The sequence below is a fragment of the Spea bombifrons genome, chromosome 5 (genome assembly GCF_027358695.1).
Source record: "Spea bombifrons isolate aSpeBom1 chromosome 5, aSpeBom1.2.pri, whole genome shotgun sequence".
Taxonomy (NCBI): domain Eukaryota; kingdom Metazoa; phylum Chordata; class Amphibia; order Anura; family Pelobatidae; genus Spea; species Spea bombifrons.
Window position 1 is genome coordinate 84,490,556 of NC_071091.1, and position 14,448 is coordinate 84,505,003.

Consider the following 14,448-nt stretch of genomic DNA (forward strand, 5'->3'; position numbering starts at 1 on the left):
GAGCGTATGGATTAGTATTAACATATATTTGCCAAATATTTAATCCATTGATTAATACTAGGGAAGCACTGACATATAGGTGGCCGAAATATATCAGCAGAAAAGGGCATTATAATGCCGATATAAAAAAACGGCTGAAAATAATCGTCCGCAGGGTCTGAGTTGCTTACCTGTGTGTTGGCTGCCTTCTTCCACTGGGGGCTTGGCCAGAGAGGTTGTTGGAGAGGAGTGTGATTGTTAACAGCACACTAGATTCCAGCATGTATCTGGACAGTAGTGTGATTGCTGCTAACAATCATATGTAATATTGTTATTGAAATCACACTCCTATCATGCCCAGGTTCCACCATGTACTGGTTGCCTGGGCATGATAGCAGTGTGATTGCTGTTAACAATCATATATTAATATTGTTATTTCATTTCTTTGTCCCATTTTGGTGTGTTACTTACTTTTATTAAAAGTGTGGCTGGTTTTTTTTTTTTGTTTGTTTTTTTTTTTTTTAAGGAGGGAGGGTCATTTTCGGTTTCGGCCGAGTGAATCCTGAATTTTCGGTTTCAGTCCAGAATTTTCATTTCGGTTCATCCCTAATTAATCATTTATTTAACCTTTTTTGTATTACTTACATATATTTTGTGAGATCTTTACAATGAACCATCTTTAAAATTGGAGATTTTTTGGTTTAATTATGAAATATATACAGCCCCAGGGAGGTGTTTATTGTGGTTTTATGCACAGATCTTGTTAAATTATATGTATGGGTCCCTGAGGTAGAGCACTTGGAGAGCCAATGCTTCAACTCCATTAATGTAGCAGACTGGATGCCCAAGCTGGGTTTGCAGTATCCAGTCCAGGACTTTGATGAAGCCTACATCAGGCACAGGTGCTAGCATTAAAACCCCCAGGCATCTGACAATCACAGAGACCTTGGTGGGGACAGGATGAGAAATGACCTTGTGTGGCAAGTGTGGCATTACCTGCCTGGTTTCCAGACCCTGGCTTGGGTGGGTCTGGCAGGGAGATATAGTTAGTGGGTGTTTAGATTGGTCACTCAGGACCGGAAATTATAGCCAGAAAGGGATTCAAAGGGAGCTAGGCATTATTTTGTGTTAGGGATATTTTGTGTTTTGCACCAGTCAATAAATCAGTTTGCTGAGCCTTATTGTCCTAGAGGACTGTGCTTAATTTCACCAAAAGTGACATTTATGGCCCTCATGCTACAGGGTTTGTCACAATAAACAATCGTGTGAAAAAGAAAGTACTCCCTCCTTGAATTCTATGGTTTTGCATATCAGTACATAATAATGTGTGGCTTTTTTAAATAAATCAGGCCATGCAATAATGTGTGTGTTCATCTGAGGTGGTATTGGCCTAATTGTTAGACCAGCTATGGAAAAGATGCTTGTTGTTATGCCCGGATACGTGAAACCATAGAATTCAAAGAGGGTGTACTTTCTTTTTCACAGGTCTGTGTATATATATATATATGTTTTTTGTTCTGTCTCTACGTCTCTTATGATTAACAAGGTAAAGACTGATATGAAAAATGGAGAAAAAATATTTTTCTATTAGCTTCGAATTGATAGAGCCGTATTAACTGTGAATTTAACTTTATTTTAAGGAACATTGAAAATTAGGAGAATAACGTCATATAGTCATCATTGTAACTTTATAGAAGAATAATTTTCTGGAAGGACAATAATATTCAGAGATCTGTACCAGTATTCCATGACTTCCACAATTATTGCCACAACATGTATATTCTAGAAAATACGCTTAAAGCTTGCAGAATATTAATATTGAATTATAAAACATTACAATGACTTCAGCCTTCTTGAGAAACATGTAGAATATATTTTATATTGCATCATTCTTTTAATAGGATCCAGCTCATTGGCATAAAAACTTCAAAGATTTATGACCAGTCATGAAAATATTGGACTCCACTGCATCGTAGATACAGTAAATAGTCTCACGATGTTAACACTGCCGGGACATAATAATGTTAATTAGTTAACAATTAAGATAACATAAACTAAGTGAAAAGAGCACAATGTTAATGGAGAATTTCAAACTAAAAAAAAAGCACGTTGCTTGTTTTGATGCATATGGCAAAAAATATCTGTTATTTGTTAAGTGTCTGACAGATACCAGTTCAGTCTCTAATAGAAATATCTGAATACATAATCTAGCCAAAAAGATGGCTAATTGTTATAAAAATATAGAGAAAACATTTGTTATCTTGGCAACAATATCAAGGCAACATACCTCAGCTTTGTTCCTAAAGTATGCAGACAGTTTCATGTCAGATCCAAAATAATGAAGTGTTTAAGGTTAAAATAGGATGGGAATAATTTCATATTAGATCATTACTGTTTACTGTTCACTTTTACCCACACGCTTAGTTTTTATTTTAGTCTTACAAAATGTAACTTTTCATTGCAGGCAAATAAAAATAATTAATGTATAATTATAATTAATTAAATACATATTAACACATATTTGTAATCATACCACAGCCGGTCTGTATCCCTACCTCTGGTTTAACTGTTGCTCAAGATGTTGCACCTTTTCTAATAAGTCTTTTTCAACAGTTTGTCTTTGAACCTCAACATCCTTAAGAGCAAGATGAACAGCTTCTTCTCTTTCACATGCAAATGTTTGCAAAAGCAACTCCTTTTCTTGCTTTTGGGCAGACAAAATTTGTTCTTGCTCTTCTTCAAGCTGTTGGATATGCTTGTCATATTTAGTCTTCTGTTCATTTAAAGACAGTTCATGTTGCTCTGTTTGTTCCTCCAGAGTTTTCAAAGTATTGTCTAATTTGCTTCTTAAGTCAATTAACTCTTCACTTAGTCGGTACTCTGCTGCTACTGCCTGCTGATGTGCTGAAGTCAACTTATCCAAGTCAGCTCTCAGCAAATTGGTCTCTGCTTCATGCCTATACAAAAGTTCTGAAATACATTGGTTTTTCTCACTTGATAATAGAGTTCTAAGATCTGCTAGCCCCACTTCATTCTCTTCATTACGAACTTGTATTAAGTTATTTAACCTAGCGATCTCCATTTTTAAGACTTCAGTTTGCTCATCAACTTTGTATTTCAAATCATCCTGTTGCTGAGCCTTGCTTTGTTCCAATAACAGTTTAACTTCATCTATTTCTGCCTCTTTTAGCGCTAGTTCAACCTCCAGTTTACACTTTACATCAGAAAGATCAGAAACTTTAAGATTTAATTCTTGCCGTTGTCGCTCTTGCTCTTGAGCTGCAGCTGTACACGATTCTTGCAACTGTTTATTATCTAGAATGAGTTTTTCTAAACAACACTTATGGTCACTTTTTACTTTTTCAAGCTCCTGTGTATGCCTTAGTTTTAAATGATCTTCTAGTTCTTTTAAGTGTGTTTTCTCTAAATTCTGAAACTCTTCCTTAAGAATTCTGAGTTTCTCCTGGTTCTCAGCGTGAAGTTTTTTGAAATCTTCTAGTGCTGCTTCCCGTGATTGTTTCAGCTTTTGAATTTCACAAATTTGTTCCCTCGTGGCATTTTCTAATGTTATCATTTTCTGATCCTTTTCATCCTGTAAACATAAAATTTCTTCATTTTTATTTCTGATCAAAGCAAATTCATTATCTTTATTTTGCAGATCCTCATTAAGTCCTGCAAGGTCATGCTTCAACTTGGCTAGTTGTTGCTCTTTGTCATCAAATTCTTCTTTTGACAACTGAAGTCTTTTCTCATATGTTCTTTCTACTAATTGCAACTCTTCTAAATGTGCCTCCTTTAATGAGGCTTCAATGGAAGCTCTAACATGCTCAGATATATTCAGAATCTCAACAGAAACTGACTTAATAGCATTAGTAAAGTCATTTTTTTCCCTCTGTACAAGCATTTTTAAATGGCAAAGATCTTCCTTAAACTTCTTTAAATTGCCTTGGGATTCACGTGTAGCAGTTTTACATTTTTCTACAAAGGATTTTATTGTTGCACTTTCAACGCAGTCCTCTTTCACCTTATTTCTTGTATCTTGCATACGTCTGCTGTCGATTGCATTTATAACCGACGAGTATAAAGACTCCACCATCATTTCAGGACTTTGTGTATCACTGATGTTGGGCGACACAGGGTTTTCCTCAATAACAAATTCATTAACTGCAGATAAAAAATCTGATTCTGGACTATCTCCCAAGGAGTCTAAGTCTAAAGAACCCTGTTTAAGTGATTGTTCGATATTAGGATGGGGGATAGTCTCAAAATCAAAGGTATGAGCATCGATGCTGTCTGGAGACAATTCTTCTAAAGGCCCTGGAATGCCATCAGGAGGACAGATGGGACCATGAAGATTGAGGGATGAAAGAGTTTTGGTTGAGGTAGTAGTTGTAACTTCTGTTGTAGTTTCAATCCTTGGTGTAGTTACAGATTGTGGAGACAGCTGACCATTTGATGTCTACAAAAAGAAAATGAAATACAGAAATATGTTACCATAAGATTTTCCCACCAACTATGTAAATAGCATGCTCTAAGCCAACTGAAAGTTTCAGTCTCTGTACAACCCTATAAGTAACACTTTATTCAGTATATACCCCCCTTCTCATATACTTTCTGCAATATAAATAAAATCTTCCGCTAAATCTTGTTCTGCTAAAATTAACTTAATTCCATAGTAATTTGACAATGATGGAATTTGGACAAAAAGGCAACCACTTAACGCATTTCCTGCCTCAGACTATTTCACTGTACCCATAGCTGACAAGACTTTCTTTCCTTTGTTCAGATATCTAATTCCTCCCCAGCCTTCTTAACATACTGTTCCTTTTTCAGTTGTAGCTACTTTATTCCCAATACAGCCTTAACCTCGTGACAGATACCAATATTTGCATGGTTTACAGATATTTGTCTAAGTTGGGAATAAGATATACACATATACATGTTACCATGGAACATGATTTTGATAGAAATATAGATAATTTTCAATGTAATTTTTAATATACCGTATTTGCTCGATTATAAGACGAGGTTTTTTCCAGAGCAAATGCTCTGAAAAATACCCCTCGTCTTATAATCAGGGTCGTCTTATAATCAGACCTCAAATAGGTCTGATTATGAGACTAAGATCCAGATCCCCCGCAGCGATGCAGAGGACCTGGATCCTCCAGTGTTAACCCCCCCCCCAACTTACCGGTGCTTCTGAGTCCCCGGTGCTTAGTCCGGGCTGCGTGTAGAGCTCTACGCGATATAATCGCGTAGAGCTCTACACGATACAATCGCGTAGAGCTCTACACGCTGCCCGGACTAAGCACTGGGGACTCAGAAGCACCGGTAAGCTGGAGGAGGGGGGCATAACACAGGAGGATACAGGGGACCTGCATCCTCCTGTGTTATGCCCCCTCCAACTTACCGGTGCTTCTGAGTCCCCGGTGCTTAGTCCGGGCAGCGTGTAGAGCTCTACACGATTCGCCTGGAGCTCTACATGCTGTCCGGACTAAGCACCTGGGGCTCAGATGCAGGGGACCTGGACCCTCCCCCAAACTCAGAAGCACCGGTAAGTTTGGAGGAGGGAGGGGGAGTGTTAAATGGGGGGGGTGTAAGGCATTTCTGGAGGCAGAGTGCTCTGTGAAATGCCTTTTAACCCCTTTAATGCCACTCTGCCTCCTGAAATGCCTTAAACCTCCCTATATGCCACTCTTCCCCATAATATGCCTTTTAACCCTCTAAGTGCCAGAGTGGCATATAGGGTTCAAAGGCATATCATGGGGCACAGTGGCATATAGGGTTAAAAGGCATATCATGGGGCACTGTGGCATTTAGAGGGTTAAAAGGCATATCATGGGGCACAGTGGCATATAGGGGGTATAAGGCACTTCTGGGGCAGATGTGCATAACTGGGGGGCAGGTTGAAAAATAGAAGGAAATCAAAGAAAACCAAAATATTTTTCTCAAGCATACCTTTCATTAAAAAAAGTGTTTAAATGAATTAACATTTACTGGTAAAACTTTTTTCCTATAGGGTCGTCTTATATTCAGGCTTTTTCTTTTTTTCCTAAATTAATATTAAGATTTGGGGGGTCGTCTTATAATCAGGGTCGTCTTATAATCGAGCAAATACGGTACTAGAGTACATTTTTTTAATTTATAAAGATCCCAGGTAATCAATAAAACCATACCTTTTGTTCATTTAAAAGATCTGTAATGGTCTGTGACATTTCATCCAAACTTTGTGCTGCTTTTACTAGGTTGTGAAGAGCACGTACATGTTGATGCAGAGGCTCAAAATCACAAAGTAATGGAACCCTTAAGAAAATATTTAAGAATAAATGAATGTAAAGAAATAACTTGAATACTGATTGTATAATTTGTATATGGCGTGCAGATGGAAACAGGCTAACAAGTACAGTTTTTCCATGCAAATCAACGCAATTGGTTTGACCGACACAAGGTTCAAAATATTAAACTCTGGTATGCAAGATAACTTATGTAAAAGCAGATGTATAATTTATCTTTTTTTCTATTGTTATTAATCACATGTAATTACCTGTAGAAAATGGTATAATATATACATACAAAAATGTAGTGATTAAATGCACACATTTTGTTTTAGATCACTCCCAGATGATTTTTCTTGATGAAACTATTAAAGCTGAAATAGGGATTGCGGACACGCAAACTGTAAATCTTTTTTTCAGAAACGATATGAGAATAAACTTGTTTTGCACAATATTTCAAATGCCAGACGTCAAATGTGATGTTTTTGAATGTAACCCTAATTTAATAAGATTTATTTCTATCCAGGTCAGCACCTGCTTGGTCGGATGACTCACCTATACAGAGCCATGCATTGTCAATAAGGATATAAAGATGAAAAATGTATTTGAAAAGGAGCATTGAAACTGGAATTAACAGATCACAGAAATGCTTCATTTCTGTTATGTTTTCAGAATGTTTAAAAAAAAAAAAACTAAGATGGACAGAAATGGTTCAGGTGTGACGTTATCATCAATATCAGGACCAAGGAACAATCAAAGGCTTGCCATTGTTGTGCTAGGTGAGAACGGTTGTAAATAACCTATGTCATCATACTCATCGTACTTGTAGCATAATATAGTCCCGTCCAGCACAATATTTAATAGTGGAAGCTAATATTGCTGTTACGTGTATAATGTTGCATTTGATGGCAATTGAAATTGAACACAAACTTCAGATTTGTATTTCTTTGTATGCAACCATTGTGAAGCTAAATTTGCTTAGATCTGAATTGACTGCATTTTAAAACGTCCTTTTGTAACATATTTTACACACAGATTATATATTTTTTTCATTTACAGCTGTGGATCTGGCCTCTACTATATTTTAAAAACATGGCACACTCCAAAGATGATGAGCCTGCTATTGCAATTTATAAGGATAAAACAGAACAAATTCTGGGGATACAGCTTTAAAAATACTCTGTAAAAAGAATAAAAACCACAAATGGTGCAATAATGTTTAAAAGATTTAAAACAGCCCCCACTAGTTGTGCCACACTCACAAGATTGTAGTAGGAACTGCGCCTTTAAGATAGCCTGTATCTTAGGAATCCTGAAGATTTACTGGAACTTTTTAAAACCACCTCAAAGTTTTAAAAACCGGTCATCTGCTGGATACAAACGGATGATAGGCAGGCAGGGTATCTTCCAAAAGCTCTTTATTTAAAATAGCCCATTAAAAATGTCTAAGTCCAACGCGTTTCGTCATATGTTGACTTCATCAGGGACTAGTTATAATACTTAGTTTCTTAAAACATTAAGAATTTTTAATGGGCTATTTAAAATGAGCTTTTGGAAGATACCCTGCCTGCCTATCATCCGTTTGTATCCAGCAGATGACCGTTTTTTAAAACTTTGAGGTGGTTTTAAAAAGTTCCAGTAAATCTTCAGGATTCCTAAGATACAGGCTATCTTAAAGGCGCAGTTCCTACTACAATCTTGTGAGTGTGGCACAACTAGTGGGGGCTGTTTTAAACCTTTTAAACATTATTGCACCATTTGTGGTTTTTATTCTTTTTACAGAGTATTTTTAAAGCTGTATCCCCAGAATTTGTTCTGTTTTATCCATATACCTGTTATAAGGGGCTTTTTGAAGGAAGAGTCCTTGGGGAAGCTACCACATATGTGTTCCGAGGAATGAATAGAGGGTTAAAAAGCTAAGTACCCTGTTTTTATATTTTTTCATTCTTGTAGAACACAGTTACAACTGTATTGCAATTTATAAATAAGGTTTAGCAATAAGTTCTACCCTTAGCAAACTACATATTCCTTGAGGTGTTTTAAGGGCCATGCTGGGGATCAATGGTGATCAATAGTATGGAAAATGACTGGTACGGAAAATGCATTACTAGACTCTCATATGTGGACTAGATTTTAAATAGGTAGTTTTATCATACAATCATTACTAGGAAATTTAAATATAAAAATAGATTAAAATTACATAATACACATCACTTTGACAATGCATGTCATGGACGGCTAATCCTCAGTTTACGTGAGCTACCATGCAAATAAACATAAGCTCTTTGGATCGGAAATGCAATAGATAACTAATATAACTAATGTCCCATATGCCTTACACTTAATTATAAGTATTAATTGAAACATTTCATCTCATAGTAAATATTTCTTTAAAGATGCAAAATAAGGCCTATATAGGTCTATTTATTGCAGCAGTTCTGCGTTCATGATTTATTGCTTTGAAAATAAACGTTACCTGAGGAAAAGTTGTACTTCTGGAGGGCAGAGAGACTGCAAAAACTGAAGGTCATTTAAAGAGATATCAGGAAGCTCACTGTCAAATCTCCTTGGCTTTCTTGTCTATGTAAAATCAAACAAAAAAAGGAATATGTAGGTAGTATAAAATACTAAAAAAACCCCAAAAAACATTAACTAGTGCTTTTAACTCTTAAATGAAATGTGTGCGTAGAATTTTAGACATTCTAGCACCTCTAATATGTTATAGACAAAAATAAAAAGCGTATGTTTGGGTAAGTGGGGGACAATTATTTTTCATACAAATATCAGTAAAAATTAAACATACACAAAATGACGAAGGCCAAGACTCAAGTCCTCTGAAAAGGCGATTTCGTAAATATGATTTACCTGTAAAAAAAATACATTTAAATAAAAATATATTACAATAAAACCAATATCACTTTACAATTCAGTATGAGAGAGAAAAAGAGATGTTTTAACTACTGAGTGTCTTAGATGTTCTAATGCAGGGATCTCTAAATGTACATACAAGAGCTACTTAAAATCATGAGTGCTACTACAAAAAAATTACAGTTTCAGGGACTGATTATACAATTTTTTTTGTTTTTTTTGACATTTTTTTTAAGTTAGTTGATTCAAGGTACAGATACACACTATGGTCACTACTCAACAGTAGTCAGAAAACTGACCCTGTTCCGGTGACACGTGTCCTGTGATTACACGTTAAAGAAAATACACTACGCGCTCCAAATTAAAGATCTACCTGATTTATTAAAGAACACGCATGATAGACAAATTTTGCCCTTGTCCCTTTCTTAAAGCATCCATAATTGTTCTAGAACCGTTGCAGAAAACAGGATAAAAAAAACTATGTCATTTTAATGGCATATATGTTAAACTGAATTTTAAAATTTTAAGTAGTGTATGCTTTTTGGGATGACAATTGTCCTTTAAGATTTTCATGCGATAAAGGATAAGTACCTACATCATACATTAGGGCATCAATTCCTTTTATTCTTAAGTACATTTTTGTTAGGGTGTTGGGAAGCAGTAACATGGGATAATACTTACGAAACAATTTCCCAAAATAATCCCTTTTTGCCTTCTCGGTTTCGTATAAAGACTTTCCATCTTTCACTAATGCATTTGCCCACTGTGGTAGGGAAAGATAAAACACAATGGTTTTCTAACATAATCATATATAACATGGTCACTTAAATTGAGAATAACCACTGTGCCAACACCCTTACCTCTCTGTAGTGTTTTATAAACATCTTTCGTCTCACCACTTCAACTACTGCCAGGCAGTACATTTGAGGAACTGTACTAAGTGCCTCAACTATCTTGACTCGTTCCATAAGTTCTGTTAAAACCCTGAACAAAGCCTGTAGTTTTTCTCCATCTTGATCAGCATGAAGCATTACGAAGCAGCACCATCTGCAACGCAACATGACAAAATTAATGAATCTAAGCATTAGGAAATATGTAGTTTGCAGTCTGGATTGATTGATAAAATTTGGACAGCAAACAGTTTGCAAATATTTTCTAAAGTTTATTTAGCCATATTGGTGATGTATACACTACTTATTTAGACGTAAACTAACCAAATTAAATATTTAGCGAGGGTGAAATATTTTACCAAAGCTCTCAATCCACATGTATACACAAACGTAACCTTTAATATGATGTTGTACAAAGCTGTAGTATCAGGTTCCATTAAGATACATAATAGATAAATGCTATTTAAAAACTGAAAGAATGCCAACTTTGTTTAGTGCTAAAGATGTTTCTTGCCAGTTGAAACTCATTGACACCAAGGACTGACACCAATAAGGATGTACTGTGTATAGAATTGAGCCGGTTTTGTATAAGGCATCGTTAAACTCCTGCTTAAGTTAACTTCTATGTGCGAATCCAGGTCAGCCATCGGGGGGGGGGGTATGGGAGGCACCAAAGAAATATTAACACTAACCCATCCACTGGGTGCAGTATTTCTTGGGTGCCTCCCTGTAACTAAAACTAATACAAACTAACACGCAAACACTGAAGACTGACTACACATACTCCCTTGACATCAAAGTGTGCATAAAGGAGGATCATAAGACGGGGTGGTAGCTGGTGCATTGGTGGAGCAATTGTACAAACAATGGGATTGACATGGGTGCCCAGGCTTTCTGTCCTTTTCACATTCCCTAATAATCCTCAAACATTTTAAGTTGTTAATAGTAAATCTGCAGGAAATGTGGCTGTGTCTGTCTTTTTTCTTCCCTTGGCTGTGTCCAAGACTAAAACATTGTTTTCTTAGCACCATTCTTTGTTTTGAACCATTTTGTAACAGTTATAGCCACAAAACTCTCTCTAGTTCTCTAACGATGTCTGACATGCCTTTGTAGTGGTGTTGCTATTTAGTGAAAATCAAAGTCATCATTCGGATGGAATTATTTTGAAGATTCTCTGCAGAACTCAGAAATGAGTCCCATTTTCGCCCTCACTCTATATTTGACAAATCCATCGCATTTTTCTCAGGACCTTGCACCTTTTTGATCTTTGTAAGCTACACATTTTTGCTGTCATAGGAGATTACACATGTTTAAATGCTTTAAGCAAATTAAAGGTCTTGTGTGCCCATATTAGAAATCATCACTACTGCAGTTCTACCTTAGACTACACACAAACTAAGCAAGAACAGTTCTCAGCAGTGTGAAAAAAGTCCTCTCAACAGCGCTTGCAAGATTTATTGGTTTGTCTTTGTCTGTCCATTCTAGTTTTGTCGTACGATTTGAATGTACGTAAACAAGTGCTGAGTAAAATATTGGTGGTATATAAATAAAAGATAATAAAAGTCTATAATAATCAAAGACTACCCATTTAACTTTTGAAGTGAGTTTTAAGATTACTACATGAAAATGTTTTCGCCCCTCCTCTTCTGACATTAAACGCAGACAGGTTAATATTCATAATGTGTGAAAAGTATATATTCTGTAGAGCTAGTGTAGGTAAATAAGATATATACTTACTTTAATCGAACTTGTAAATTATTGGCGAGCTCCTGTTTGGCAGTGGTACATTTTTGTTTAATATCCAACAGTTTCCTATGGTTTGTTAACATGATCATCAGTTGATTTGCATGACTCAAACATAAATCGGGTAACACAGAGGGGTCCTTCAAGTTTTCAGCTCGCTTCTGATTGGCTAAAAATCCCTGTAAAAGAGTACATTCCTGAAGTCTCCTTGTATTTAGAAAGCAGCTGTCACATAATAGCTAGCTATGCTCTGAACATTGTTCAGCAGTACTCAAAGACATATAAATAGCATAAAGAGAGAGATAAGGAGAATGTCATGAAGAAGTGTTATATAGAAAAGCGGTGCTCGTGCTTTCGAAATGCACCCAAACACAAACATAATTGTTTTGTCACCAAAAGGCTCTGGAGCTTACCCTGATCACATGGGTATAGGAGAAACGGATATCAACTAAATATCGAGGATTGACTTGCCTCGAACCGTGTATATGTTTAATCATACTATCAAGTTACAGATATGAGCAGCAGATTTTATGTGCGACTTTTGTTTAAATCACATACTGATAGGAGTCTCATTATTAATTTCATTATCGATTAGCTGAATCGATTTTATCGAATATAAGATGTTTTTTTCCCAGAGCAAATGCTCTGAAAAATACCCCTCGTTTCAGATTGACTATAACACTAAGATCCAGATCCCCCGCAGCTCCACCATAGAAGCCCCGGCAGAAGTACTGGCCAACAGCAATGGAGGGTGTCTATGCGCAACTTTCGCCGGCGATCCTCCTCTCTGTCAGCCGGTGGGCGTCTGCATGGTGCGCGCAGACAACCTCTGCTACTGCCGGCACTTCCACTGGGGCTTCTATGATGGAGCACCGGCATCACATCACCTTCCAGTGCTCAGTCACAGAAGCTCCAGCGAAAGTGCCGGCCAGCAGCAGAGGTTGTCTTGCGTGCCCCCACTAGATACCAAGGAGTCTGGAGCACGGGGGGTAAGTCGGGGGGGGGAGGGGCATATCAGGGGCACAGTGGCATATATGGGGTTATAAGGCATATCAGGGGCACAGAGGCATATAGAGGGTTATAAGGCATATAAGGGGGTATAAGGCATATCAGGGGGCAGAGTGGCATATAGGGAGTTATAAAACATATCAGGGGGGCAAGAGTGGCATATCTTGGGTATAAGGCATATCAGAAGGCACGGTGGCATAAGGCATATCAGAGGGCACTGTGGCATATAGGCGGTATAAGGCATATCTTGGGGGGTAGAGGGGCATATAGGGCATATCTAGGGAGGGCGGAGTGGCATATCAGGGGGTATAAGGCATATATGGGAGGTAGTGTGGCAAGCCTGGGCTCAGATGTGCATAACTAGGGGGCAGGTTGGGAAATAAAAACAAGAAATGCGTTTTTCTCAACAAAAAAAAATAGTCTGCAGTTCGTTAATTAAATTATTTTAAATAAACAAAAAAATTACATTATTTTTTATCCGATTAATCGAAAAAATAAACTGCCAACTAATCGATTATGAAAATAATCGTTAGTTGCAGCCCTACAATAGTTTAAAAAAGAACTGATGACAATACACATATATTAGTGGTATGCATAACAGACAACTAAACAGATACAAGCAGCAACATGTTTATTGCACATACTTTTGCCAAAAACAAGCATTAGGTGGACAAATTTAGGACAACCCTATTAAAAACTGTAAGTTTAGAATATCCACTATGGGGTTGATTCACTAAAAGGAAAGTTCACAGGAGAGTTGTGCTTTCAACTTGACCACCATATATAATGAAGAGCTAACCCCAGTGAGCTTCTGCTGCATATGAAGCTTGGTTGGCACCACCTAACATACAGATGAATCAGTGAGATTTCTTCCGTTTCTGTACTCATTACGCAGGGCAAGCTTAATCCTTCTTCCTCTAGAAACCACAACTCTCTTACAAACTCCCCTGCTTATCTTTAGCTAAACACAAGGTAGTTATACGCCATCAGCAGGGTCTCTCCCAGGCAGAAATTCCAAGTCACACATGGGTTTCCATATGTGCTGTCTCAGCTCTTTTTAAGAAACACTAAGAGGTGGTTGACCAAAAGAAACTTGCAGCACACGATAGACACTTCATGCTTATTTTCCTTTGCAGTTGGAAGATGTCCAGCATTGACATTAGTGTAAAACAGTGGGACCCTAATTCACTCATCTACTGTACGGCGAAGTCTGGTCAGAAGTGGCCAAGAGACTTAACTATTCAGGAAAGCATAGGGATCAGGGTGCAAAAAAACAGCAGCGGGTGCTCTGGGCTGAAATATTTGGCTGTAGCAGAAGGTAGTTTGTTTGCCAAAGAGCTGGAGAGCGGTACAAGAATGAGTGTTTGCAGGCAACAGTGACACATGGTGGAAGTCCCTTGCGTGTTTGAGGCTGCATTTCTGCAAATGTAGTTGGGCATTTGGGCATAATTAATCCTGACAAGCACGGGCAGATAGTTATCTATTGTGGAATATCATCAAGGGGGCATCTGATAGACCCCAAATTTATTCTGCAAAGACTCCTGCAAGTGATAGTATGGACCCAGAAGAAAGGGGAGAGAGGGAAGAAGAAAAAGAGAAGGGAGTGGAAAGGAGGGATTATTACAATCCACTCATTTTTTCAAAGAATACTAAATGTGCAATGCATTCTGTGAATCTCAATTGAG

General features: G+C 37.3%; 1 protein-coding gene across 2 annotated transcripts in view; it reads right to left on the reverse strand.

The window, feature by feature from the left end:
- Nucleotides 1-14,448, reverse strand: part of RB1CC1 (RB1 inducible coiled-coil 1) — a 64,698-nt gene that overhangs the window by 20,121 nt on the left and 30,129 nt on the right. For both annotated transcript variants that reach the window (XM_053468434.1, XM_053468433.1), the window contains exons 8-14: nucleotides 11,750-11,934; nucleotides 9,983-10,169; nucleotides 9,804-9,885; nucleotides 9,058-9,119; nucleotides 8,731-8,834; nucleotides 6,156-6,282; nucleotides 2,535-4,438 (exon numbers count right to left, since the gene is read on the reverse strand). In XM_053468434.1, coding sequence (XP_053324409.1) covers nucleotides 2,535-4,438; nucleotides 6,156-6,282; nucleotides 8,731-8,834; nucleotides 9,058-9,119; nucleotides 9,804-9,885; nucleotides 9,983-10,169; nucleotides 11,750-11,934 — 2,651 coding nt within the window. The remainder of the gene's footprint in view (nucleotides 1-2,534; nucleotides 4,439-6,155; nucleotides 6,283-8,730; nucleotides 8,835-9,057; nucleotides 9,120-9,803; nucleotides 9,886-9,982; nucleotides 10,170-11,749; nucleotides 11,935-14,448) is intronic.